We start from the raw sequence: 27137 nt of genomic DNA on the forward strand, positions 1-27137 counted from the left end.
CTACCTTGGTACTAACAGATATGGCCCCGCCCATGGTGAGGAACGCGGAAGACTGCCCGTCGGGTGAGCCCCGGGGTGTTGGTTCCCTGTTGGGAGAGGGAGTCGACCTCTGAACAAACAGATGCGAGTCAAAAAAAAACCCCGGCGCAAACAACTCTACGGTCCATGGCACAAACTACAGTATCTCGGAAAAAGCGGTTCAACACACAATGCTTACCGGCGCGGCGCCCATGATTGCTCTGTGCCGTGAATCTCAGAAAGACATCACCAGTTTTTGCATCAACAAACATGGACCATGACGTCCCCTTTGGCGCAATGAGCGCAAAAACCGGCAGCGACTGGGAGATATAAAAGTCGGCGGCAGCACACTCCCAAGGCTTTCTTTTTTTTTCGAATCATCTTCACTACCAAAACAAACTCGCACCATTCATCCCAACCCAAACCGCAAACCCCCTACCAAAAATCATGCAGCTCACGATTTCCAGCTACCTCGCGGCAGCGCTTGTTTTTGCTGCCATCGGCCAGGCCTTGCCTTGTATGCTTGAACTGCTCCCACCCGATCAAACGTGCGAAAAAAAAAAAGAAACAACTAACAAGACTTGGCGCCACTAGTGGAACAAGTCCACGAAGCAGTCCTTGCCCAGGTCAACGCACCCCGCGGCGGCGGAGTTTTCTCTGCTTCTGTCGACAAGACCCCGATCAAGATTGAGTATCCCGAGGTCGAGGCCCTGCTCCCTTCCGAGGACGACAAGGGTATCAGCGGAGGCCTGGTCCTTGAAGACGGACTCGAGGGCATCACGGCGCCGGCTAGGCGCGCATCGGCCCCGTCCGACATTGAGCTCCAGAACAACGTGGCCAGGAAGTACTACGCGTCCCCTCCGCGTCTGCCCGGCACCCAGGCCAGGAAGCACCACGGCGCCCATCCGCGCCAGGCCGGCATCCAGGCCCGGGCGCACCGCGCCGGCGAACCCCCCCAGCCAGAGGACCTCACGACCCGGGCGTACCGCGCCGGCGCACCTCCCCAGCCCGAGGGCAACACGGCCAAGCGCGCATCGGCCCCGTCTGACATTGAGCTCCAGAACAACGTGGCCAGGAAGCACCACGGCCCCCTCCGCGACAGCCCGGCATCCAGGTCCGGGCGAACCGCGCCGGCGCGCCTCCCCAGCCAGAGGACCTCACGGCCAAGCGCGCATCGGCCCCGTCCGACATTGAGCTCCACAACAACGTGGCCAGGAAGCACCACGGCCCTCCCCACGGCCCTCCGCGGCTGCCCGGCATCTACATCCCGCCGCACGGAAAGTCCTCTGCGGCTCAGGAGGCGCGCGAGCCCGCCGTGCTGCGCAGAAGATGGCTCCCTGGTGGTGTCTGGCACGAGGGACCGGGCCTCCCTGGTGGTGTCTGGCACGAGGGACCGGGCCAGCACTGGCCTTGAGCCGCGCTGGGTTGGATTTCTTGGCAGGGCTCCGATGGTTGCCGCCGTGAAGCGGTAGGGAGAGCTCGGTGCCAGCACGACCACCTCGCAAAGTTGGTGGCTAGTTTGTGGGTTATTAGATGTTGAATAGGTTCTTTAGATTAGATTTAACAATATTGCTTGCTTTTTTATATTTGATTTGGCTCAAAAAAGCAAGCAGTATCAGTATGGGCCTTATCAATCAGTCCTGCTTGTTAAGAAGTCTACCGCAGCCGTTTTTGTACATTGGCTGCACATGACGTTGCGGCTCAACAGTGAGGAGGCCTTTCATAGGTGGCCTTCCTGTATGCAGGGGACCCTATTAGGAGACAACGGTAGCCTGATGTTGGAGCTCTTTGTGACTCAAAATCCGACAGTAAATTCATACGAAGTGTATCTTTTCTATTGCCTAATATAATGAAACAAGAGAAAGTGTCGGAACGATGATTACCGGCGCTGTTGCCGGACGAGCACAAACACTGAGGACACCAAGGCAGCGACAAGTATGCCACCAAGAAAAGGCTTTGAAACGTGGCCAATATCCTTTGCGCCCGGCGGCTCAACAACAGATACATCCACTTCTTTGTCCAAGGCGCGCAGAACCTCATCGGCTGTCGAGTACTGCCTTTTCCAGCAGGCTAAAATCACGTTGCCTCCTACTAGTCTCGTCACGTCTGGGTAATTTTCGTTGTTGAAAGCGTCGGCGAGCTCCCTTTCGTAAGCCAGCTTCTCCTCTATTGTCTCAGGTGCACCTGGGGTTGATCGGTAAGGCCAGTGCCCTGTCATGATAGTGAAAAAGAGAGAGCCAAGCCCAAATATATCGAGAGCTGGTGTCGAAGAGGTTTTAAAGGTAGGGTGGTAGAACGGGCCATCGGGTAGGCAGCCCCCATCTAGACCTAATTCATCACATGTAGACCCGCCAAAGTCACAAAGCAATAAATCCCGAGACCCTGCTATTGTTTCATGCACAAGAACGTTCCTAGGGCGAAGATCCGAGTGAACAACGCCGCGGCTGTGGATATAGGAGATAGCTTCAGCCAATTGTCGGCACCATATTATCCGTTGGTGTAAGTGAATCGAAGGGAGACTACTGTCTAAGTAGGCTTGAAGATTGCTATGGCTTGCTTTTCCAAGCAGTATCCCGCGGCCTTGTTGACCGAGATATCTAGAAGAATCAGCGTTTGTATGTGAAAACGAATGGCTATGTGTGTTTACTTTACAATTCGCGGATGTTGTCCAAGCCTTTGGAGGATAAGCGGCTCCACAGAAAAGCAAACGTCAACCATTTTAGCAAGTTCATCATCCTGAAAGGTAATTGGCTGTTTGAGGACAACTCCCCTGCAGACTGGCTCAATCGTACTCGTGGAACCGAGAGTTTCCATTGTGCGCTTGGTGAGCCGATTGGGAATTGTAGAATAAAGGGTGGAAGCAGGGCTGTCTGGCTCTGCTATAAGCTGTCGGCGGATAAACATTGTTCCGCGTTTGGCCAGCCTTGCTAGGATCCCCTCATTTCCTGGTCTACAGGTCATACCAATAGCCAAGTGAAAGGGACACGCTGTATGTTCCCAGTTACGTCCTCCTCCTACTAGGTACTTGCTTATGTAAGACGTATACCTACCCTAGAGCAGGGCTGCGGTTGTAGCGTGTTAAACATTTCACCATGCTTGACCCGTTATTAGGGAGGGAACACTGCTCCGGTGGAGCGGAATGGTGTTCATGAGCTAACGTTATCAGGTTGAGGAGCTGTGACACATGCAGATCAACTCACTAGGGGGGGCGCACGCTGATGCTTTGGCAAGGATGATGATATTGACTCGGCGAGCACACACAGTGGCTGGGCGTAGGCGGACTTTCATGCGGGGAGACGCCATGGGGCCAAGGCAAATGGTTGCCTTTTTCTAACAAGGCACTTGCATGAGTAGCGACTTGCACGTGTAGAGACTGGGACTTGTAGAGGCTTGAACGAGTAGAGAGTGTATGCACTTGGATGTTGGGTGAGGTGACAGTCTTGTCCATGACTGTCCATGACTCTGGCTTGGAAGGGCTGATACATACTGTCGCTCACTTACATGACGGCCCGGTCGTGGATCCGGGCCGACGAGATGATTTGGATTTTGAAGAGAGCCAGGTCGGGCGTCTTGCGGGCGGCTTGGGGCTGAGGAGGAGGAGGAGGAGGACGCATTGTTGCGGGGCTAGAGGCTGAAGAAGAGGGGGAAGGGGGAAGGTTTCTGTGCAGGCTCTCTGGCTGGGCCAAGTCGCCGAGCCCCCTTATGCTCTCGACTCTACTAAGAGGTACCTAGTTACCAGTAAACCTACTTAGGTACCGACAAGTGAGACGGCAACTAAAATAACACTGCATTGCATTACTGCATCAGCCGTGGTGGGGGCAGCGGAAGAGCCCGCGAGATGGCTGGATGTGGCCGGACCGTGACAAGCGCAACCGGTGTTGCCAAAGTGTGAAAAAGGCCAACTTGATGGGAACTGGTATATACTCGGGATGTACTCAATTTATATCTTGTAATCTGGATGACTATTGGGATGAGATAAATGCGGGCTTTTGCCGCAAGCGGCGATATGTAGGTAGGCAAGGCAAGTAGGTATGTAGGGTAGGTTATTGCCGGGTTTCTGTCACCCACTTGGCTGGACGCTAGGCTGAACGCTAGGCTGGACACGAAGTGAGGCGAAACAAACGAACGGCGGGTTGCTGTGGTTCCTTGGAGTTAACTACTAACTACCTAGGTAGCTAATTAATAATACTAGTACCTGCAACGGCTGCCGCCGATACTTGTTGTACTTGTGACACTCCCTGCTGTGCCTTTTCCTATTCCAGACACAAGACACCAGCAAATAGAGTCAGACGCACATCACATCACGGAAGCAGCTAAACTCATCGCCGCACATACAGCCGGGCGGCAAAATAGCATGGCCACTTGTCCCCAACACCCCTTTCTTTCCTTCCCTCTTCATCATCTCCTTACGACATACGAACAGTTTAACACCTTGGTTCTCCATCATTATTTCCTGCTCGCGTCAGCGCCCCATCCCCGTCTTGACTAACACGCCCGGCCCGCTGTCACCTGGCCACAACACAACACATCACGAGCCAAGACAACATCTCTGGCCTGGCCGCAGCCGTCTTGGCCCCAAACCGTCGGCCAATCTTTTCTTCACCACACAGCCCCTTTGGCTGGAACCTCTGCCAAACGTCGTGCTCCTCCTTTTCGCGGCAAAACACATTGCCAATCCACGTCACCAAACCACCCACTTGGACGCCACATTGCTGCCTGGAACAGCAAACACACGCACGCACACCCAACCCCAACCACGCACGGCACGCAAGCGTAGCTGTCAAGGCCCAACATCTCCGGAACCGCTCCTTCTTGCCAGCATGAACGGGAGCGCGACCGCTTGCCGCATCGACGAGGTCGATGCCATCGCCCGCGCCCTCTACCAGCGCACCAAGCAGGTCGCCCCGCCCACCTTGGACCATGCCACCCTCGCCCTTCGCCAGATGCACATTTCCCTGCGCCACCTGCGCGCCGAGGCCGCCGACCCCCTGTCTGTCCTCAACACGTCGGATGCCTCCTCGGTCGACTTTTACGCCGCCGAGCTCGAGCCCATCACCGACCACTGCGAGTTTGCTCTCCGCCAGCTCGAAAAGGTCCTCGACCGCTTCGACGCGGCCGATCACAAGGAGGCTCTGACGGATCGCATTGCTGCCGTCACCACCATCGTTGCCGAAAAGGAAGCCGATTTGGCTTTTTTCCTTAACACTGTGCAGGCGCGTCCGGCGACGGTAGCCGCCGTGCCGGAGCAGGTGTCGCTGCTCGACGAGATGAAGCAGGATATTGACCTGGTGGCCACCAAGATATTCAGTCGCCGTTCTGGTGTACATGATGCTGATCCGGAAGCCCTCTGGTACGAGTTCAAAGCGGAACTGGAGCGGCAGGATTTCTCCAGCAAGGAGCTGGAAACTCACAAGGTATGAAGTAGACCAAGTAGACGACGCTGCCAACACCACACGTGCTAACATGCGCCCACCAAAGGTTCCGGTCAAGGCATACATTCAAAAGCTGAGCGCGGCATGGGACCAAAACTGCGGCGCCACGCCCACATACCAAAGCGTCGCCGAATTTGAGGCCAATACGGCACCCCAAGTGCAGTATCCCGTCCAACTACCAGTTGTCCCGCCCAAGGTGCCCATCCTCCCGCCCAAGGAAAGTAGCCCGCCATCCAGGAAGAACAGCCAGATGCTAGGAGAAATGACCCAGTCGCCTATTGAAATGGGCTACTCGCCCAAGGAGATGAACCACGTCCCCAAGAATGAGAAATCACTGCTCAGCATCAAGACGGAACGGCCCCATCCCGCCGGAAGCCTCTCGCCGACGGTGCTGCCCGCGCAGTACTCGTTCAACGCCTCCAACGCAGCCATCGAGGGCAACCGGGAGCAGAGCGGCGACCCCCTGTCCACAACGCTTGTCTCGACCAAGGATCTTGTGACCCTGGACAGCCTGCACCACGGCATGAGTGCTCTCCGCATCCACACAAGCGTACCAGCGCAACCAGGCCAGCCAGGCAACGCCAGGGAAGAGTCGTGTCTCTCGCCCACGGCCGTCTCTGGCTCGCCGCGGTACCACTCCAGCGTGCCCATGGATACAAAGACACAAACCTACCCTGGCACTGCCAACCCGACACGCTCGTCCTGGCTGGCGCCCGACAGATACGGCCGGGATATCCCGGCCGATGCCCAGTGGACCCAGATCCGCCGCACTCTCGTCAGCCCAGAGGTTCTCGACCGCGCCGGCGTGCGCTACGAGGCGCGTCCTGCGTATGTGGCTGTTCTCGGCCGTCTGGACCGCCACCAGATTGCCGAGCTCGCCCGGCAGAGCGCCGAGTGCCGCGCCGCCCGCTCCGTGCGTCCGCCGCTGCCGCCCCGTCGCTCCGATGACGACCGGGGACGGGACCCCAAGAAGCACCCCAGCTCCGACGACGACCGGGGACGGGATGCCAAGAAGCACTCCAGCTCCGACGACGACGACAACAGACGACGGCCCGGCTCCGACAACAAGAAGCACCACAGCGACGACGACATCCTCTACGACTCGAGCAGCAGCGGCGACTCCACCGTCTACGAGGAAGACCCCCGCCCCCGTAGAGCCAGCAGCCCCCGCAGCTACCCGTACATTGTCAGCGCAGCCCCGCCACCGCCGTCATCCAAGACGTCCCCGTCGACGACGGTCAAGCCCAAGCCGATCCTCAAGAATAAGAACGAAAACCGCGTCCGCTTCGACCCGGAGCCGCACGAGGTGGAGCATCCCAGCAGCGCCCCGAGCTCGTACAATCACGACCGTCGCAGGGATTACTACAACGGAGGCGGCGGCGGCGGCAGCTCATCGTCGCGCCGCCACAGAGAGTACAACGACCGCGATGGGTATGAGCGCGGCGAGAGGGCGCATCGCGCGCATAGAGACCGCCGCGATACGCGCAAGAAGAAGTCGTGGGGCGAGACGCTCGGTGCCGTCGGCATTGGTAGTGCTGCGCTGTTGTTGGGTGGTGTGGGCTTTTGAAGACGGACATGTTTTATTGATGATTTTCTTTTCTTTTTTTCTTTTTTATTATTGTTGATGATATAATGACTATACTACGATTATGATGGTGGGAAAAGGGCACTCATGACATACAGCTACAAGACGAAACGGACGCATAACTATATATCACTGTGCTTTTATTTACTTTATCTACTTTACTTAGCGAATAACGATTTTCATGACTATACTCTTGGCGTCTCAATCGTCACAGCATCAGCTGCTTCTCCATCGTCTCCCACCACGTCCCCTCGCGTGCCGTGGGCGGCGCCACGACCCGCGCCAGCCGCTCCTTGGGCACCGGGCGGACCTGCAGCACCGTCATGGGCCAGACCGTGGGCCAGTCAAACGCGGGCTCGGCGGCGCCGCCGTTGCGGGCGCGGACGTGGGTGCCGCTGCGCTTGGCGGGCCGCGTGGGGCGGAAGCGCCGCGCCCAGTCGACGCGCTCCGTGCAGCTCTCGTCGGCGCGCAGATCGAGCGTCACGGTGCCCTGCGCCGTGCGGTACCGCACGGTAACGGGCAGAAAGTAGGCGTAGTCGCGGATGAGGTGGGGCACGAGCGCGCGGCCGACGGGCCCGTCGCGGAAGTGCCGGTTCGCCGAGACCACCTTGAGCAGCTGCTTGAACCAGAGCGTGATGCGGTGGTGCGTGTGGTCCTTGAGGGTTTCGGCCCTTTGGCGGCGCAGCGCGGCGCGCCGCGGCGCGACGCCGGAGAGGGCGTCGGCTTGGAGAGCCTCGTCGACGAGCGCCGCCTCGTACGCCGCGACGAGCGCGGCGTAGTGCGGCAGCGCGTACTCGTTGATGGCGCGAAACGCCTTGACGACGCAGCGCTGCACGAGCAGCGTCTTGATGTAGACGTCGTAGTCGTCAAAGGTGGGCGTGGTACAGCGGCCTGACGATGTCATGGCCTCCCAGATGTGCATCACGTCGACGGGCCGCTGCGTCGTCGACGGCCAGACGCCGAGCTTGCGCCGCGCGTCGCCAAACGGCTTCGAGGAGAAGAGGTACGTCCAGTGGAGGAGGCTGGACCGGACTGCGGCCGGGATCGGGAGGCCGTAGCGCTGGGAGACAAAGGTGACGAGTTGCAGGCCGAGGGCAATGTGCGACATGGCGCCGAAGCCGTCGGCGATGGCTTCCAGGAGAGCGGGGGTTGGCCGCAGCGGCGAGTCGGCGGGGAAGTCGTGGCCGCCGGTGATGGTGGTCTGCGTTGGATCGCGCTCGTTGTCGATGGTGATGCCGTAGTAGTTGCTGAATATGAGCTGCTTGATGGCGTGCAGCGAGGCGGACCGCGAGAAGGCCTTGATGGAGGTGCAGAGAAGCGCCTCGTTCATGTCCAGGCCGTAGAGCAGCCCGCGCGTCCAGTGAGCGCGGTAGCCGCGGTCCTGCACACGCTTCCGCAGGTCGCGCATGACGCCCTTGTCCACGTCGGTGAGGGCGTTGATACTGAAGCGCTGGCGGTCGAGCGCCTCGAGGGTGGCGCCGTGCATGGGGTTGCGGCTGCGGTACAGCGCGCGCGCATGGACGGCGACGCGCGCGCGGTCAAACTGGTAGTAGAGCGGCTCCGTCATGAAGAAGGCCTTGAGGAACTCGTTCCACGCGCGCGCGGTGCGCCACTGCTGCAGGCCGTTCTCGGCAATGTGGCCCCAGAACGCGCGCGCGGCGTGGAAGTCGACGGCGGCGCCGGCGCTGCGCATGGCGACCTCGTAGTCGGCGAGCGTGAGCGGCAGCAGAGACGCGGCCCGCAGGCGGAAGAGCGTCTGCAAGCCGGCGAGCCGTCGGCGGTGGCGTCGGCGCACGCCGTCTTCGTCGACGAGCTTGCCCGAGGCCGTGTACAGCGCTTCGCCGGTGCTGATGCGGAGATTCTCGGCCGCGTCGTCGTCGGAAGAGAGGAACGGGTCCAGGCAGCGTATGATTTCGGAGACGGTGGGCGCGGAGAGCTTCAGGAGCTCTTCGACGGCGCCTGGATAGAGCGGGGACGTCTCATTGGCCAGCACGTCTGTCCATTGGAGAAAGGCGGGGAGGATCTGAGAGGAGTCTTTTTTTTTGCACCGCGCGTAGGAGTTTGTCTAGTTCTGTCTTTTCGCGCGGCGGCTGCACATCAGCAAACTGTGGCCGAATGATGGGTGTTTCTGCGTGCGTGGCTAGGCATCGTCGCCCCAGCCGAGTCGCTGCTCGCGTGTAGCCTGTGGTGTGCTGCGTCTTGGCGACGAGCGCGGAGCGACGACCGAGGCATGCTATTGCCAACGTCGGTGACCGCGAGCCCATCTCTGATCAGAGCCCAGCAGCTTTGGCGGAATATTACCGCTCAATTGGACTCGTGGGCTCTAAATCGCAGCGTTCGCTCGATAATAGATGAGGAGGACCTGGGGGCGGGACGGGTGGATCTGGTCTGAGGGCAAGTTGGGGTAAACGGGGCCACAACCGAGCGGCTGGTTAGTTGCATATGTCTGCTGTGCTCCGATTAATGCATAATTCGCCCGAAGATTTTCCAGCTATGACCTGAGATAGCTCAACCCTTGCAACATCGCAGCTGGTATTCGCGAACCCGCCACACGCCACTCATTCATCACAAAATTGATCTAGCGGACTTGCTTCACAACAGAGCGCTCATAATTTCATAATGGCCGACGACGCAGACGGAACTAGCCATGTGGCGGAGCCCTTGGACCTTGTGCGTCTGCTCCTCAACGAAGTCGTGTTTGTGAAGCTTCGAGGCGACAGAGAGCTCAAGGGCAAGCTTCATGTCAGTTGTTTCAATTTCAATTTTTTTTTCCACATGGGTACTACGGAACTGACATGCGCAGGCTTACGATAGCCATTGCAACCTGGTGCTGGGCGAAGTGGAGGAGACCATATATGGCGTTGATGAGGAGGATGATGAGGAAGAAGCCAAGGTATGATACGATGAAAATGCGAGAATCTGCCGAGCTTGACTAATTTCCTTGTCAATAGACCATTAGTCGCAAGTCTGAGATGCTCTTCGTTCGAGGTACGTAAGGAACGCAGGAAACAATTCAAGCTGGCCTCGACTCACTAACCATATGCAGGTGACAGCGTTGTCCTCATCTCCCCTCATGTTCCGTTTTGAGATGCTCTAAAGTATCTCTGCCTAGTTTGAGCATGACTGTTCAGAACGTGAGGCGCAAGGCATAGCACTTGGGATAGCTTGACCGAGCCCGATGGAGCGGCAGCTTCGTAGTCTTGGTTCCGCCAACCACGGAAACTCGGCCTCTCCATCGGCGTATCAGTTACGTTGCTTTATGAGGGATTCACGAAAAAAGCTATCGCGGCGTGCGATGATGTGGTTTACATCTCCTTGCCGTTGCGCCACAAACAGGCCAAAGAGACCACTGCATCTCAGGTGGCGCATTGTGGGCTCTGGCCGGCTCTTTCTTCAAGGATGAACCAAACTTAGAAACTCACTTTAAAGAAAATAATCCTCTTCGCGCCTGAATTTCTATCAATCTAGGCATTGACAACGTTTCCCCGGTTGCCACCTGTGACGTTCACTAGGTTAGGTAGTTGGCGTTCCCCACAATCGTGGTCACCGAGTGGCTCACCACGGTCACCAGTTCACGAGTTCCCCACGCAGTCTGCCTATGACTGCTCCGACCTTGTACGGTGGCGATGACTCTTCAATGACACCAACAGGGCGCGCGACAGCCAGGATTTCCGCCTTATTTAAATCCCCGTCCGTCCTCCTCAAACTATCATAACCACAGACAGCAAATGATTACTCGAATATATTATTGAGTATTAGCGCATCGCGCGTCATTAGATTCCGCCATGGCTACGAAGGCGTTAAAAGCACTACCACACGAGAAGCGCAAAGGCGAATCGGTACGGTCTTGTTGCCGCGGCATTCTCTTCATACCTAAGCTAACATATAGTAGGCTCTTAGCGAATTTGCCGAATATGTTGAACAGCAACAGAACATACGATTCCCTACTGCCCACCTGACCTCCGCCGACTCGACCGAGCACCATGAAGAACTCGACGATCTTTTTGACTCCTTGGATCTGGCAGACACTAGCACTCGAATATATATGAAGCCGCTTCTCCTCGGTGCTGACGAAGCGTCAATAGCTCAGCTGCAGAACCTCATGGTCGAGCGAATAGAGGAAGGCCAGGGAGAGGCCATCATGGAGCTGGGCTATGAGAATAGTGGCGAATCGATGAACCTGACGCTGGACGAATGGAACATTGCCCACGACACACTCAAGACAGCCGCCAAAAATATCGACGCCAGCTGCCAGCTGCTGCTGACTATCAATGTCGGCGGTGAAGCCGAGGCGGCAAGCACAACCACCGCTCCAACGAAGGACAAGAGCTGCAGTGGTAAAGTGCTGCTTCGCCGAGCGCCAAAGAAAATCGAAGAGGCCATCGAGACGCGAATAGCCGTAGTGGGCAATGGTGAGTCCATACTCGAGGCTATGGAAGACGGCTACTAATACAGCGCCAGTTGATGCCGGTAAAAGTTCGCTCCTGGGTGTCCTTGTTAAAGGGGATCTTGACGATGGACGAGGAAAGGCTCGCGTTAATCTCTTCCGCCATAAACATGAGATTGAATCTGGGCGAACCAGCTCTGTCGGCATGGAGATCCTGGGCTTTGACGCCACGGGCAAAGTTGTCACTTCTGACGTTCCTGGGCGTATGTTGCCCCTGCACCTGCCTTTGCCTTCCCATTTTAACGGGTACTAGGAAAACTGTCTTGGGAAGAGATCGGAAAGCGAAGTGCCAAAGTCATCACCTTTACCGATCTTGCTGGCCACGAAAAGTACCTGCGCACTACAGTTTTTGGCATGCTTTCCAGCAGCCCAAACTACTGTGTCCTCATGGTTGCCGCAAACCACGGCCTAACGGCGATGAGCAAAGAGCATCTTGGCATTGCGCTGGCACTCAATGTTCCGGTCATGGTCATAATCACCAAAATTGACATCTGCCCACCCCACGTTCTCGAGGAGAGCATAAAGCAGATTACCAAAATCATGAAGAGCCCCGGAGCGCGCAAGATCCCAACCTTTATCAAAGACCGTGAGGACTGCATCAATACCGCAACACAGTTTGTCAGTCATCGAATATGTCCCATTTTCCAGGTCTCCAATGTCACTGGCCAGAATCTCGATCTTGTGCGCCTCTTTTTCAATATCCTTCCTCATCACGGAAGGTACAATTCCGAGGGCCCGTTCGAGTTTCAAGTCAATGATACCTTCTCTGTACCCTTCACCGGGACAGTAGTGTCTGGAATCATCAAATCGGGTGTCATTCACGAGGGCGATACTGTTGTCATTGGCCCGGACTCGCTTGGCCAGTTCATGCCCACTGCGATTCGCTCAATCGAACGCAAGAGGCTTCGAGTCCCTGCGGCATCTGCTGGTCAGTCCGTCTCCTTTGCTTTGAAAAAGGTGAAGAGAAAAGACGTACGAAAAGGCATGGTTGTTCTCCCGAAACCCGAAGGCGAGGTGCCGCCCGTGGTCCACCGAGACTTTGTAGCTGAAGGTGAGTCACGACGAAAAGGCCCTGACTGCCAAAGTCCAATGTTTGCTGACCCAAGTCTCCAAGTCCTCATCCTCTCGCATGCTACTACTATCAAGAAAAAGTACCAGGCGATGCTGCATGTCGGACCAGTCTCCCAGACATGTGCCATCATCGACATTGATAGGGAGCTCATCCGCACGGGTGATCGGGCGACGGTCGCATTTCGTTTCGTGCAACGGCCCGAGTACCTAGCTCCGGGCGACAGGCTGCTATTCCGTGAGGGGCGAACGAAAGGCCTCGGCATTGTGAAGTCGGTGGGCTACGACCCGGAGCATCCTCTCAATAAGGAGGCTGCGGCGAACAATGGCGCCAGGACGGGAGCTGGGCAGACGACGGGGAGGTAAGCGTGTTGTGCAGCGTGCAAGTTGAGCCGATGATGTATGAACAGCGTATTTTGTCTATAGTTTTTATTTTTATTTTTTGGATAAGCCTGAGTGCTTTCAGCGAATGGATTGTACATTTTCGTATGCTCTTGATTATTGCTCATTTTGTGTTATCGGGTCCGCCCGTGGCTATGGGTGGCTGTGTGGCACCCTATGCACTGTGAATACAGTGGGGTGTGACACATGTAGCCTTGTTTGCCTGTCAACGATGAAATTGAACAGCGGCATACCGCGAGCTTTTTTATTTGTTTATTTGCGCAACGCTGCATCATGGCCGTATCAGACAAAGGCGCCCTTCTATCGCTGGTCTCGCCCCCCTCCATCCGCAGCTGGTCCGGGTCATGCTCAGGCGGCTGCTCCATCCGCACCTTCCACAGCTCCACGGCCAGCGACCCCCTCTGGCGCGAGCCTGTCGAGCGTCTCCGGCGCTGGAAGGTTCTCGTCGCTGAAGGTATCCGAATTGTCCGGGAAAAGGGGGGGAAAGACGGTCTGGACGTCATCGCGCGGTTACCACTGCGTGCGCGGAAGCGATGTACCGAGTTATTGATGATCGACGGCAGCCCCTTACCCGACAACCTGGACTTCTGGAAGTCGAGTCACGCGTATTTGGAGCGGGAGTTGCGCCGAATACGTGGAGTTGGGAAGGAGCTGGATGGCGGGCTTAGGGGGAGAAGGAAGATAAATCCGCAACTGGACTGGATTTATGACTGGATAGCTGAGTCGGAGGCTGCGCGGGTCGCGGGTGGATTGGACACCGCTGCTTCGGAAGCTGCCCCGTACGAGAGTCTGTCGTCGTCGGAATTACAAGGCTTGCACACAAAAAGATGCGATGCGACCAACGAACCCTTCGAAGAGACGCCGCCAGCGCAACGGCGGAAACGCAAACACCTCGATGTCGCCGAGGAAACAGTTCGAGAACAGAGCACGCCGCGAAAACATTTGGTGCGCGATGGGGCAGATACAAACGGGGCAACGCCACCGAAACGACCGAGACATAATTACTCTGATGCAGACGACAAAACAGATGAAAACAGGACTTCACTGTCAAAACGAGCCAAGCGTAAGCATCCTAGTGTCACGTATAAAGCGAAGACACCGCCTCCAAAAAGAAGCAGGCGTCAGCAGTCCATTGAACATACAAGTGGGAAACGGCGGGTTGCTCCAGCCAGCCAAAGACTCGACAAGCACAAAACAAGAATAACAACTGCCGAGAATCGACAGAGCAATTGTATAGCTAGTCATGGGGACGGGACAGTAAAGAGGGAAATGGTCTGCAAAGGACAGGTACAACAACCGCTTCGACGCAGTCAGCGTATTGCGGTTCTTAACAAAGCTAAGGCGCATCGATATTGACGTTGATGTTCTTGTTATTCTGCGTACAGAGAGCACCGGCTTCAAGAAATGGCCAGAGCCAGTGCCATGACGACCTGCCACGACACGAAGCAGCACCTACACCTACATTTTAGCGCCGCAGTGTGCGCCTGGGGCTCTTCTTGCATAGTATTTATGACCAATACGCTATTTTGGTATGTTGTGGAAAGCTCATGATAATGACTCAAACATTGCTTCCCATCAGATACTTGCCTTTGTGGAACTAGCGCGACTGCCACTTCATGGACTCGGGGGGCAGTTGACAAACCTCACGACGATTTGGTCATCTTGGAACATGATTAGTAGTAAACTGGTTCTCGGGCTTATTTCTCCCACTTGTCCCGAGCTTGTGCGAATAGGAAAGATACTAAATAGGCGTGGTAAACACCCATCGGCCCTATCACAGCTGAACAGCCTTATTTTTAGTTCGACGCCAATCAGCTGCAAGGCGTAACAGCCCAGTTCCCTCACCGATCCGTCCGCCTCATATTATGGTCAGCCTTATAGGACTATCTAGTTCATGCCGAAGCCCCTGCCACTTATGCCGAGTTTTCCGTCTGTCCCCAGGACCTTTTGTTTTGTGGTGTATCCGCGGAACTTTTGGCCTCGTGCGTTTGATCTAACGGAACTAACAGGTTCTAGTGTCGCATTGGCTCTCCCAAGGCAAGTGCAGTTCCATACTACCATGGCTACGCGAGTGCCTCTCGGACAGCCCATCTACCGCGTAGGTCAAGAAAATCCTCCCCGAAAGGGCCAGGTATGAGGCCATCTAGGGCATCTGTGGCCGGGAGGTGCGCCTTCAATCATCGCGTAGATCGACTATGGAATCTTGCAAACCTCTAGGGCAAGGCCGGCCCTCCCGCCACCAACAACTCCACAGAAGGATCGTTGCCACACATCTAGTGAACGCCCTAGCCGACTAGAGCGCAGCCTGGTCACTCTTATTAAAGAGTCGATGCAAGCCATTCAGGCAAGCTGCGTGGGTTTGCTCTCCAAACCCATGATGTTGTCTCCGATCCATGGACCTCGATAACAGTCTCTATGGAACTGCAGTACTCGCGGACTTCGCTACTACTGCCAATACCTCAGCAAAGCCATGGAACAAGAAGATCAGGGACGACAGAGTCCAGCATACAAATCCCGGACCTCGAGGCAGCGACCGGGTACAGCTTGTTCAGAGTGTAGGCGGCGAAAGCTTCGATGTGACGGAGTGCGGCCGAGGTGCCGTGTGTGTGCTCAATCCAATGTGGAATGCGAGATTGTCACAGACAAGGCCCCGAGGGGTCCCAAAAAGGGATACCTTCAGGCACTGAAGACTAGAATTGGTGAGTTTGTCGTATTCGCACCTCTTGCTGTGGCTGTCTGTACTTCTTGCGCCATTTAAAGCCAACAAAAAAAGCCTTGAATTATATGCTGATTTGTCCTTTAGCGCTACTTGAGAGTAAACTTGCATTTCATGATCCCGCATGCGACATTTTCGACGACATCTCAAGCGAGAGGGGCGCATCAGCCTCGACAGCTATGAGCCCGACTGTGGTTCCGAGCTCTCGTGGACCGGACCTCCTTTCACAGTATTCGTGTAATATGTTTGCCTCGAACAACATTATACCACTGGATCTTGGTATTTATTTTCCAGCCGATACTCAGTCGAGCCACTCACAAACCCACACCGCCAGCATTACACCGCCTGGCAGCTCAGAAAGCTTCGCTTTCAGTCCCGTGGCTATGGAATCGGTTGGAGATGTTGACTTCACATACTGGCAGCAGGCGGAACTGTAAGTGTGTACCTGTGCTTTGAAGGAAGCGTACTGAAGATATAGTGACCAACTGTATTTCGACCGTGTCCAGTCATCTGTGCCGGTGCTCCATCAACGTCGCTACCTTTCGTGGTCGAGGCAAGATGGAAAATCAGTAGCGCAAACAGCTCTGCAATATGCCGTTTGGATGCTGGCAGCTTTGGTGTCGCCGCAGAGCCATACTCTCTACGAGAGGCTCTATGACGCAGCGAAAAGACACGTCGAAATATCCACTAAATCGAGCGATGCCAATATCAACACGCCCCAAGATATTGAACTTGTGCAAGCAATCATCTTACTATCTACTTACGAGTCTATGAGGGGATTTTACGACATGGCGTGGATGAGCGCTGGCAGAGCGCTTCGTATGGTGCAGGCTATGGGATTGAACAAAGTGGATGGAGCGGCGCAGAATCCATTCCTTGATCAGCAGGATTTTATTGAGAAGGAAGAGTTGCGTCGGACATTCTGGATGACATACTTGCTGAATAACATGTTTGCGATTCGAGGCAACTGGCCAGCGGCCCTACGACACAACATGGTATGTGCCACACGTTCGACTTTTAGAAATTAAGTCTAAAAATCATGTATGCAGATTCAAACCAGACTACCGATGCCGGAGTCTGACTTCCAAAATGAGCAGCCAGCCCAGACAGATTTCTTGATGGATGCAATCCTGGAGCCGATCCCACAAACACGGTCGCCATTCAGCGAGAGTATAATATTTGCGACAATCTGTTCCCAGAGCCACATGGAGTCCCGTTCAAATGGCCTGGAAATACCAAAGGAATACATGCCATCGAGCTGGGGTTATCGGCAAGATTCCATGGCCGGAGGTTCTCCTCGAATGCGTCTTCTTTGGCACTACGATCCACCCCCAGCAAGTAGTCCCGATCCGATGCTGATTCTCGCGAATTTGCTGGCGCAACTGTCTGTCATCTTATTGTACCGCCGGTTCAGCCAATCTTGCATGAGGGATTCTTCGATTTCTGCGCAGAAATGGATCGATTGTCAAAATCGTGCTCTCGTCGCTGCAGAACGCATCGTGGACGTTGTTGCGGAACTGACAAACTTGCATTATTCCCAGGTATGAAGACCAAAAAAAAACCGAATATTTTGGTACAGCAATTGGCTGCAAAGCTAACAAGACCCTAGGTTCATCCACTGCTTCCGATCATCATGCGTCTTAATGCGGACTTTCTCGCCGCCAATGTGACGGCGGTGGCAGCGCAGCGGTGCCTGAAAAGATACATGTACGAGTTGGGCAGCCTTTGCACTTTTTACGGCGCAAACACAAACTACTTGGAGTTCCTGGGCATGTCAAATTTCCTGGACGATTTGGCCATGGCAACAGCATAAACAGTGGTCGTCAAGCCCCAGAAGCAGCGTGGACACTGGAGAGGTGTCTTCTAGCGAACGACTTTGGAGGCATGATACAATGATTCCAGAGCACTAACAAGAACAATCAATATCATAGGAAAGGGTAGAGACAATTAGTGGAATACAAGAAATATACGGCAACTTGAAGGGAAATACGTCAAAGTTAAGCATGACTGGTTTACTTATTTGGCTGAGCAGTGAGTTCTTTCACCTGTTACTGATGCCACGAGATTGTCCCGTCTAATGCTGCACAGTGTCATGTGAGCCATTTTTGCTGCGCGTCGAAAGCAGGTTTATTGACTCTAGCGACCGGTATGATCTACCTAGATCTAATATAGCTCCTGCCCCTGTCTCTCAGCGGAGTTCCGCAACGAACCCGGCCTACAGCCGCCTAGCCGGAGTTTGCACCTTAGTTTCCGATATAAGTCACGGAAACCTTTCCGTTGCTATCAATATCGGTGCTGGTGATGAGGCTCCCGTCAATCTTTATGTTGATCTTCTCCGCGCCGGCGGCCGACACCTGGCCGTTGGAGCCCTTGGCGACGGTATCCGTGAACTCGATGGTGCCCCAGTTGACGAGCGGGACCGGGGTGCCGTTCTCCTGGTAGTCCTCGACGATCCACTCGGCGTCGCTCTCGCAGAGAGGGTAGGCCGTCTCGCCGGTAAAGGTGTGGGACACGCTCTTGCCCGTGGTCAGGTTCTCAATGGTGCTGGTGCCCGAGGTGCTGGACGTGGCGTGGACCGTCATGCGGACCGTGTCGCCGCCGGACACGGCGAGGTCGGTCTCGTAGTCCTGCATGGTGTACTGCCACCACTCGGTCCAGACCCAGAAGGAGCCGTCGCCGTACGCGACGATGCCCGTCTGCAGGATGGCCGTGCCGCAGTTGTTGCCGTCGATGCCGACCCAGATGTCGGCCGAGCCCTTGGGGTTGTTGGCGTCGTTGAGCGTCGGGATCACGACGGTGCCTTGCACGTAGTTCCAGCTGCCGGCGGACGCCTCCTGCACGGCGCCGGACCACGTCCGCGAGGTCAGGTCGCGCTTGTGCTTGTGCGTGGCCGGCTCGGAGTGGGCGAGGTGGCTGCTGCTGCTGGTTGGCGCGGCGAGGACGCTGCCGACGGTGGCGAGGGAAAGAATCAAGGCTTTGAACATGGTGGCGACTGTTTCTTGGCTGCTTAGGAGGAGCGGGTAGAGGAAGGCTTGAGATGTGGGTTGAGTCCATTGCTCAACTTCCGCGAGACTGTCGCTCATTTATACATGTTTTCAGATGGGTTGTGGATGCTCGGTGGATGACTTGTTATCGTCGTTTCCCAAAATACTCTTGACAGTTCGTTTTACCATTCAGAGTAGGTAATAAGAGGGTGATGGCTTGACCCATCGCACAACTTCCTCTTGGGGCAGGTTTGTCGCTCTAGATGTCAGGTGGAAGCACACTGCGACCCGCGATTTGATCAGTTAATTACTCATTTGTGATAACAGGCAGCTCCGAGCCGCCACGAGAAGCCTTTGTCAATGATCTGACACATGTGGCCCATCTTGGGGGGCGGCAAAAGCGTTCTCAACTCTTGTTCCTATACGGAAGTCGCCCGGTAGTTGCAGATCCTCGTGGCTGGCCTGTCGGGCAGATAGGAAGAGCGCGTAGATGAGTTAAATACAAGGGACGAGAACCAACCCGTCTGTTTCACTAGCTTGACGCCGATGCCGGATTTCCGCTTCGTGGTGGTCTACCTTCCTAAAATAGCAGCTCGCTGATCAACATCCATCCACTCGGCACTTTCAAAAAAAAAGAGCCCCCTACGACTGTTAGTGCGTTAGGAACAACACTGGCGACCACGATGGGCTCCAAACATCAAGCTATGAAGTACTCTGAACGGATTCTGGGAACAAAGGACGGTCCAGACTCGATGGTTCCTGTTCAAGGAGGGAAAGTGTAGCTCCTCCCCAACTTGGCATGTTCTGGGGAACTAGACATGGGCCGCCATTGGATGTGTCACTATCTCTCAAAATCATCGGAAATAATTGTTTCATGTAACTTGCCCTCCCCCGCAGCGATGATCAGAGCGATGCATGTCATTTCCATTATAAATTAGCTGCAGCATCTACTATCCGTGCGATTTCCTCTATGACTGAGTCCTGCTCACAAGCGCATTAGGTGTCTTGCACTTGGCTCTTTAATCGTGGAAAGAAGCGACCATCAATGATGAAGCTCTATCAGTATGATTCTCAGTAAGCAAGCAGTTGTAGCTTAGGACTACGGATCCGGTATCTCCTACGGCTATGACCATCGTTGCCAAGACATTAGCATCGTATCGGAGACAGCGCCGGTGCCCGATCGGGCACGTTGAAGGGCCGATTTCACAACCAATTGAGATTCCGTCTATAGTAAGCGATGAGGCTCTAATGAGCCATTCTTATGTAAATAGAAGTACAGGGTACAGTAATTCATACAAGATTATTACGATGCAACTTTCAGCATCATGTATTTTTATGTGCTCTGTTATCCATGTCAATTCGGCCAGCGTACATCTCTTGGCAGATCGCATCTCGCGATGGACCTAACACTAGTTTTATTAAAAACCAAAGTCCGCGTCCAACACGGAACATTTAGCTCAGCACGATCCGTCTCCCCGGAAAGCGTTCATACAAGCGCTCGGCGCATATCTTCTTTAATGAAAATATCAATACGTTTCTCGGGTAGTTGAGCACAGGGCTCGGTAGCGTATAGTGAACTGAACTCATTGAGGACAGCAATCTTGGTGTGATGCACGACTTTCGCCATGCCCAAACAATAGCCCTGGAATAGTCATAATAACCGTCCAAGGGCTCCAAGTAGCGCGTACACTGTCAACGCCATTTACCGCTGTTGCGTAGTGATGGCTTATAGGTCGAGTTCTGTTGGAGCTATCGGATATTCGCGATTCTCGCCCGACTCTTCCGCATTTTCTAGATTGCTTGGTGCAATCTGTATCTGTTGTGCAATTATGAGAGAATTGGATGTCGGACGTCTCATGGAACCGTTCGCGATGATGGCACTGGCGCTTTTGATGTCTGCTCGCTAAAGTCGACCATCGTTTCGTCTCGCCCATTTCTCTCATAGTACAGCACCGCGCTGTCGAATGGATCCTGTTGTTCGGGCGCGCTTGCGCAGTATGCGCCCTGCGGGCTCGGTTGCTGGCGCTGGACGAGGCGGATCAGGCGGTTGAGAATGGCAAACTCAATCTTGAGCTTGATGCCGTAGACGCACGGCTTCAGAGCAGCCTGCAAGTAGAACAGATTGGCGCACTGAACTGCGAGCAGCGTAATGTCGAGAATAATGATGAGAATGTTGGCGTAGGCGAGGTGGCGAAGGACTGAAAATCGCTCTTTGGACTTTGAGTCGCCTCTTGTTGAAGACGAGGACAGTGACCAGAAGGTCTGCTGGAGGGGAAGGGTGTCCTTTAAATGTTGGTAGGTCTGGAAGAGGTAGAGTATGCTGAGGGCGGTTTCTTGCACAAAGTAGATGATGAGCTGCGTTCGATCCCATTTCAAGTTGAATGATCGGAGGAATGGATTCACATCGGTAGCTTGCTATATCGTCTCTGTGTCAGTGATGCCCCGTGTCGGGTTGGAAGCCTAGTGTTCAGTTTTGACTCACAGCAAGGGTGCCAATGATCATGGTCGGCAGGGCAAAGACGACCGAGTTGAAAATGAGTACGTATTTTATGATTTGCAGTGTTTTGGTGTGGCGCATGAGCAGATGCAGTCGTGAATATAGGACCCAGCTCTGGGGGATGACCATGATGAACCAGGTCAGGTAGATCATGACGACGGACGGGACCAGGTCTGTCCAGATGCCAAAGTCTGCGAGCAGCATAAACAAGGGCTGCAAAATAACGCCCCAGGATGCGATCGCACAGGACCAAAAGTATAGCCCGCGCTTCCGCTTGAACAGGAGAAACAAGGACACGTTGATCTCGATGCCAACGTACCACGACACGCCGAATAAGGCAGCCATGACCATGGCCAGTGGCAAGTCATCTTTGATGTCCTGCATGCCGCCGATTCTGTATCGGAAATCGTGTTGAATGGCCAAGTGATCGCAAGGGATGCTTAGGAGCAACGTTGATGGGAAGGAAATGCTCGTGACGTGTCTGTAATAGTCGTGCTAAAAGAGGGAGGCTCGCACAATCGAACGACCGCAGGTTTGATGGCTAGTTAGTAAGATGAGAAAAAACTCGGTCGATTCTTTGCGTGCGGCGCCTCATATGTTGGCACAGCACACTCAAGGCGTTGTGCGATTTGGCGACATGCTTTGTCGGCTCGTTACCACTCGCTTCAGATACACCAATAGATGGAGTGCGAGAAATGCGAGAATTTGCAAACGGCTTTTCATGGGGGCGCCGCCAAAGACCCAGTAGTAACCCAATAGTAACCCAATAGTAACCTAGTAGTAAACTGTCAGGAGGGGGTCCAAGCTAGGCGATCGACAAGCCAGCCGGCGGATCAGGCCCCAAACGGACCAACTGAATCGCCGTTGCTGGCTGGCTGAAAATCGTGGCTTTTCGCTGGAGTTGTGGCCGGAGCGCGTTGCGCCGGTTCCAGACCCGCCTCTTGGTGGCTTCAACAGCCCATATCTGCGACAAGTTGGTTGGGCTGTTTCCAAATATGTATGTAGCCCTGGGGGGGGTTGCATGGGCTAACTAGCAGATTCGGAAATCGGCCGCTGCTGCAAGGGCGGGTTGTTGCGCTGAAGAGATTTCTGGTTCGCTTGGCCGCCATCGAGATGGGACAGTTGACAAGCCTGTTGCTTATGCGATGGCAAGCGAGGAAGAACAGGGAAATGTCCCTGCCAGAGAACCATCGGCCCTTTTTTGTAGTGCATCATGACTAGTTACGGGAAGTATCAGGACTACGGCACGTGCATCAGGACTAGTTACGGATACTTGCGACACGTATGAGCCAACGGTCACACTACTTAAAACCAACGCTGTCGTCATTCATTGGCAACACATCTACGACCTTGCCAAAAATATTGTCTAAAAGTCTAGTATTTTATTCTAAGTTGATTATACGTTGCTATTTTGAACAGCCAACTATTGAACAAGAAAAAGTCTTTGAACAAGTGCGATGATAAATAAAGAATCAAGGGGTAATAGACTCTGAAAAACAGCCGTGGCAAATAGAGAAACAAGGGGTAACAGAAACGTCAAACTTCATTTTCATACACCAAGGGAATAAACATTAGTTGCTGGCCGCTTTCTTGGCCGCATTCATCTTTGCCGTCTGGGCGCCCAAAACGTCGTGAATAATGACCTGGATCCAGGTCGGCCAGCCGCGCAGCGCCGAGGTGCCGGCCGAAGACTTGGGGATGACGACCTGGCCGCCCTTGCGGGCAAAGATGCGCTCGGTAGTAGCGTCGGCGACCTGCTCGGGGGTGAGCATGCGGACGCCGTTGTCGGTCAGGTTCTTCTCGAATTCCGTGAGCAGCGGGGTGGCGACAAAGTTGGGGTGGACGACGGTGGCGAGCACGTTGGGCGCATTGTACGCATGGCGCAGCTCGGTGCGCAGGGCCTCGTGGAAGGCCAGCGCCGAGGCCTTTGTCGCGCCGTAGTCGGCGTGGCCGGGCAGGCTGACAAAGGACGCGACCGAGGCAATGGTGACGACGTGGCCCTTGTCGGCCGTGATCATGGACGGCAGGAACTGCTGGCACGTGATCCAGTGGCACATGGTGTTGATGGCGAAGATCTTGTGCAGCGCCTTTTCCGAAATGTCGAGGATGTTGGTCGGCACGGCGATGCCGGCGTTGTTGACGAGGATGGTCGGGTCGCCGAGGTCGCGGCGGATGGCGGCGGCCACGTCGGCGACCGACGCCGACGACGTCACGTCGCACTTGTAGTACCGGATGCCGGCGGCGTCGCGGCTCAGCTCGGCCGGCGGGGCCTGGATGTCGAGCACGGCGACGCGGATGCCCTTGGCGCGCAGCTTGCGCACAATGGCGAGCCCGATGCCGCTGCAGCCGCCCGTGACGACGGCAATCTCGCGGGGCCAGTCCCAGCCGGGCGCGGGCCCCCACCGCCAGGCGTTGGCGGCCATGTCGCTGAGCTTGCGGTTCACGGTGCGCGTGAGGCCGATGCCGAGCAGCACCTTGAGCACCGTCTTGGCGGTGCTGAGGTCATAGTCGGCTGGGAGAGACGCGCGCTGGAGCGTCTGCGCGAGAACGTCGGCGGGGGCGCGCACGAGGAACGCGAGCAGTGCGCCCGTGACGAGGGGGTTGAGTGTCAGCCCGGCGACGGCACCGACAGCCTTTGCAATGGGCGAGTGCTCGAGTGCGTAGATGACGCCAGACATTGTAAAGGGGCGGATGAGGGGGGGGTGTTGGGAGAGGAGAGGATGGGAGGGGAGAATTGGACAGCTAGGAAGGGGGATGGCCGGTGCTGTTGGCGCTGTATATTATAACAAAATTACATGGGCAGGCGTCGTCTCGGCACTGGCCTTGTGCTTTTACCTCGGAGCTCGGTGGCATGCCAGCCGCGGGGAGGATGCGGGGAAACAAGCACCCACGGGGCCGGTTGCCTGGAGACAGCCCGCTCCGATCATAGAGTGCGCCCGGTATGTAGAGATGAGGGGGTGGTGGAAAGAAGAGAGTTGTCAATGCCGTGCATTGCGACGTCTTCTGTCCTTGTTGTGTACAAGTAGCTGTCGCAGCGTGTCTTGTGCCAGGCTGCTCGGCTGACATTGACCATGGGCTACCCAGTCAGGTCCCTCGGCATAACTAATAGGAAAGACGAATTGAGAACGGCAGCTGGATGGTTGGGGGAGTACGTACGCCAGAGGTCTTGTACGTAGAGCATGTCCAACAGTCGCTCTCGCTCCGAGTCCACTCCACTCCTGAGATGATCTTGCCGATGATCCTCAGGAATCGACCTGTCCATGTTTGGTGCCGGTTCCTCTTTCCATGTTTGATGCCCTTTCCTCTTGGACCTGAGTGCTCGTGCCTTCCGCAAGGCGGGCACTAGCCCGTAATCAGCTTGGTCGCCAACGTTGGATGAGAGTTGTCCCTCGGCACACAACACTACCTGCGTCATACCTAGTAATTTCTATGTCGAGTCAAGAAGGGTCCATTTATTTATTTATTTAGTTACAGAGCCATTAATGAGGCTACCTACCTACCTAAGCTGCACTCTCCGGCTTCACCTGTACTACCCTAGACCACGAACCTACCCAGTCATCTTCTGGCGCTGTCACAGGCGCTGATGCTCAAACTCGCATTCCCCAAGTTTTCTTGCACAATGATTGTCCTCATCTGTCATACTTCCTCGCGTACAGTAGGGTGGCCTACTTCGGGTGCAGTGGCAGGATGTGGACGGGGAGTTCCGTCCGACAACCGGAGGCGGAAACGAAACCTACAATAGTTAATAACAAGGCATGAACAATCAACAAGCAGGCGGCGAAACCCAACAGCAATAACGAACTATTCAGTTTCTCGACTCAGCCGCTCCACCTACCTACTGCTGTAGTTATCCACTTGGCCAGAGGACTGCGCGGAACCCGGATCCGGTACAAACAATATGCAATCGACCCGGGAAAGAATGACCAGCCTGATTTGTGAGCAATTTGTACGTAGAGCAGGAGCAGAGCGTATCCAACAGTCGCTCGCTTCGAGCTCTTGAGATGATCTTGCCGATGAGTATAAAGTATCCATGTTCAGCCCCTTTATCGCTGTTAGTTGCTTAGCTTTGACTAACACACCAAGAGCGCCACTGCACTACGCCAAATCTAGCAACGTTTGCTCGGATATGTATACAAGTTTGGAAGAAAAGCCGTTACGCCCCGATATATATATGCTTGTTTGTTGGGCCGGTTTGCTGTTTCTCAACAACGGCCTTTTCATAACAATCATGGACAGCCAAGACCCCGTCATCAAACTCCGGTCGCCGCTAAGTTGTAGCGGAGATGGACGTGTATAATTAGTAGAGCCGTGTCATGAATTTTTGCTCGCCTCTTCATTTTCCCATATCTGCACCTTGTATCAACAACTGACACCGTGTTGGTCGCACATTCGCTCCATCATGACTAGAAAATCGCCGTCGATGCCAGGCTTCGCGCGCCTCTCGGACCAAGTCTTTGTGCGCTCCGGAGATGCCGAAACCGGCGCCGACACGACGACCAACCCCGACATTGTCGTCATCTACGGCTGGGGCGACTGCCTGCCGCAGCACGTTGCCAAGTACGCCGACGGCTACCGCGCGGCGTTTCCGCGCGCGCAGCAGGTCGTCGTGCTGTCGCCGATTGCAAAGGCCCTCTTCACGACCCGCGAGCAGCGCCGCGGCCACATGACGCCCGTCGTGGAGCACCTGTTTGGGCCGCCGGGTCTCGACGCCGCCGGCGCCGCGGAGACGGCGGGGGCCACGATTCTCGTGCACGCCATGTCCAACACGGGCGCCGTCAACTTTGCCGCCACGCTCGACGCCTACGCCGCGCGCTTCGGCCGCCCCATGCCGCACGCGCTCTTCGTCATGGACTCGACCCCCGGCGCCACGGACCTCTCGTGGGCGAACCTGAAGCGCTGGTCGCGCGCCATGGCCCTCGGCACCGCCAAGTGGTTCCCCTGGCCGTTTGCCGCGACCCAGTCCATATGGGCGCTGCTGTTCCTGCTGCACACGCTGTACCTGTGGCTGCGCCGCCGACAGCATGCCGGCGCGTGGAGCCGCGTCGCGGCGCACCAGGAAGAGTTCGCGACGAGGGAGGCTCGTAGACTGTACATGTACAGCAAGGACGACGATCTTATCGGGTACCGGGAGATTGAGGAGCATGCGGAGGAGTCCAAGAAGCTGGGCTATGCCGTCGATGTCAAGGAGTTCTTTGGCAGTGGCCATGTCGGGCACATGCGCTTGCATCCTGACGAGTACTGGAAGGCTATCCAGCAATCTTGGGGGCGGACGACCGCTAGTGCAAACTCCATCGGTGGGAAATAGTGCAACGTCCTGATCCGTGGGAGAATCTGTTGCAGTCTTTCTACCAAGATGGTCGCAGCCTAATACTCCGTCGCGCGCGGGTAGCTTCGCATTTCCACCTCAGTTCTGGTTATACAATGCGCATAGAACTGTACATATGCATTCACTAGAGATAGACAGCCAAATCGCTATAATATTGTGGCCTGTCTCGGTAACTTATAAATAGTATTGATCACGAGGCGGAGGACCGTTTTCTCGCGGCGAACGGCGTACCGAAATATTATCGCAAGAGGGGTTTGTCGTCGTCTCGGTAGGCAGCCGTAGGTGACGAGGTATGTCGGGCGGAATGCCTACTATTATCATCAGACTGGCCAGTCGGAATGTGAAGCATGTGTGTCTCGTAGAAAGGTCGAGGAGTAGGGGTGGGAGTAACACACGCGCTGCTGCGACGTACGACAGAGGGTTGAAAGAGGGCAGAAAAATAAAATCAGGCAGAAGCGGGCTTTCCTGTCTTTTGTACATGAATTACGAGAGCAAGACGTATGATCGTTGCCTGTGTGACCGGGCTGGGCCTTGGGCGTTTTGGTTACAGTGCGCTGTCAGCCTGCAGTGTGATGTGTGTGCGCGACATGAAGAAAGTGTTATTCGGCTAATGCCCCTTGTGGGACTTATGTATCCTAGTCATTTATTATATTATTATATTT

The 27137-nt window shown here is 55.3% G+C and overlaps 10 protein-coding genes across 10 annotated transcripts; 5 read left to right on the forward strand and 5 right to left on the reverse strand.

The window, feature by feature from the left end:
* Positions 1–1897: 1897 nt before the first annotated feature.
* Positions 1898–2922, reverse strand: CCM_07993 (Protein kinase-like domain; the record flags this gene model as incomplete). Its single annotated transcript, XM_006673133.1, has 2 exons — positions 1898–2615; positions 2666–2922. The coding sequence occupies 2 exons, from the start codon at positions 2920–2922 to the stop codon at positions 1898–1900; spliced, it is 975 nt and encodes a 324-aa protein (XP_006673196.1).
* Positions 2923–4838: 1916 nt separating this feature from the next.
* CCM_07994 (uncharacterized protein) lies at positions 4839–7017 on the forward strand (the record flags this gene model as incomplete). The annotated part of the gene is made up of 2 exons (XM_006673134.1): positions 4839–5432; positions 5497–7017. 2 exons carry the CDS (start codon positions 4839–4841, stop codon positions 7015–7017), a joined length of 2115 nt encoding a protein of 704 aa, XP_006673197.1.
* A 226-nt stretch (positions 7018–7243) lies between these two features.
* CCM_07995 (uncharacterized protein) lies at positions 7244–9299 on the reverse strand (the record flags this gene model as incomplete). The annotated part of the gene is made up of 2 exons (XM_006673135.1): positions 7244–9058; positions 9084–9299. The coding sequence occupies 2 exons, from the start codon at positions 9297–9299 to the stop codon at positions 7244–7246; spliced, it is 2031 nt and encodes a 676-aa protein (XP_006673198.1).
* Positions 9300–9654: 355 nt separating this feature from the next.
* CCM_07996 (U6 small nuclear ribonucleoprotein (Lsm3), putative) lies at positions 9655–10122 on the forward strand (the record flags this gene model as incomplete). The annotated part of the gene is made up of 4 exons (XM_006673136.1): positions 9655–9777; positions 9839–9928; positions 9987–10023; positions 10082–10122. The coding sequence occupies 4 exons, from the start codon at positions 9655–9657 to the stop codon at positions 10120–10122; spliced, it is 291 nt and encodes a 96-aa protein (XP_006673199.1).
* A 698-nt stretch (positions 10123–10820) lies between these two features.
* Positions 10821–12916, forward strand: CCM_07997 (GTP-binding protein 1; the record flags this gene model as incomplete). The annotated part of the gene is made up of 5 exons (XM_006673137.1): positions 10821–10874; positions 10928–11447; positions 11497–11685; positions 11736–12533; positions 12597–12916. 5 exons carry the CDS (start codon positions 10821–10823, stop codon positions 12914–12916), a joined length of 1881 nt encoding a protein of 626 aa, XP_006673200.1.
* Positions 12917–15011: 2095 nt separating this feature from the next.
* On the forward strand, positions 15012–17481 carry CCM_07998 (fungal specific transcription factor; the record flags this gene model as incomplete). Its single annotated transcript, XM_006673138.1, has 7 exons — positions 15012–15083; positions 15141–15305; positions 15363–15651; positions 15756–16101; positions 16147–16663; positions 16718–17209; positions 17278–17481. The coding sequence occupies 7 exons, from the start codon at positions 15012–15014 to the stop codon at positions 17479–17481; spliced, it is 2085 nt and encodes a 694-aa protein (XP_006673201.1).
* A 430-nt stretch (positions 17482–17911) lies between these two features.
* Positions 17912–18652, reverse strand: CCM_07999 (aspergillopepsin, putative; the record flags this gene model as incomplete). The annotated part of the gene is made up of 1 exon (XM_006673139.1): positions 17912–18652. One exon carries the CDS (start codon positions 18650–18652, stop codon positions 17912–17914), a length of 741 nt encoding a protein of 246 aa, XP_006673202.1.
* Positions 18653–20506: 1854 nt separating this feature from the next.
* On the reverse strand, positions 20507–21533 carry CCM_08000 (uncharacterized protein; the record flags this gene model as incomplete). Its single annotated transcript, XM_006673140.1, has 2 exons — positions 20507–21067; positions 21135–21533. The coding sequence occupies 2 exons, from the start codon at positions 21531–21533 to the stop codon at positions 20507–20509; spliced, it is 960 nt and encodes a 319-aa protein (XP_006673203.1).
* A 1187-nt stretch (positions 21534–22720) lies between these two features.
* On the reverse strand, positions 22721–23827 carry CCM_08001 (dehydrogenase/reductase SDR family; the record flags this gene model as incomplete). The annotated part of the gene is made up of 1 exon (XM_006673141.1): positions 22721–23827. One exon carries the CDS (start codon positions 23825–23827, stop codon positions 22721–22723), a length of 1107 nt encoding a protein of 368 aa, XP_006673204.1.
* Positions 23828–25548: 1721 nt separating this feature from the next.
* CCM_08002 (uncharacterized protein) lies at positions 25549–26454 on the forward strand (the record flags this gene model as incomplete). Its single annotated transcript, XM_006673142.1, has 1 exon — positions 25549–26454. One exon carries the CDS (start codon positions 25549–25551, stop codon positions 26452–26454), a length of 906 nt encoding a protein of 301 aa, XP_006673205.1.
* Positions 26455–27137: the final 683 nt, after the last annotated feature.

Source organism: Cordyceps militaris (genome assembly GCF_000225605.1).
Source record: "Cordyceps militaris CM01 unplaced genomic scaffold CCM_S00006, whole genome shotgun sequence".
Taxonomy (NCBI): Eukaryota; Fungi; Ascomycota; class Sordariomycetes; order Hypocreales; family Cordycipitaceae; genus Cordyceps; species Cordyceps militaris.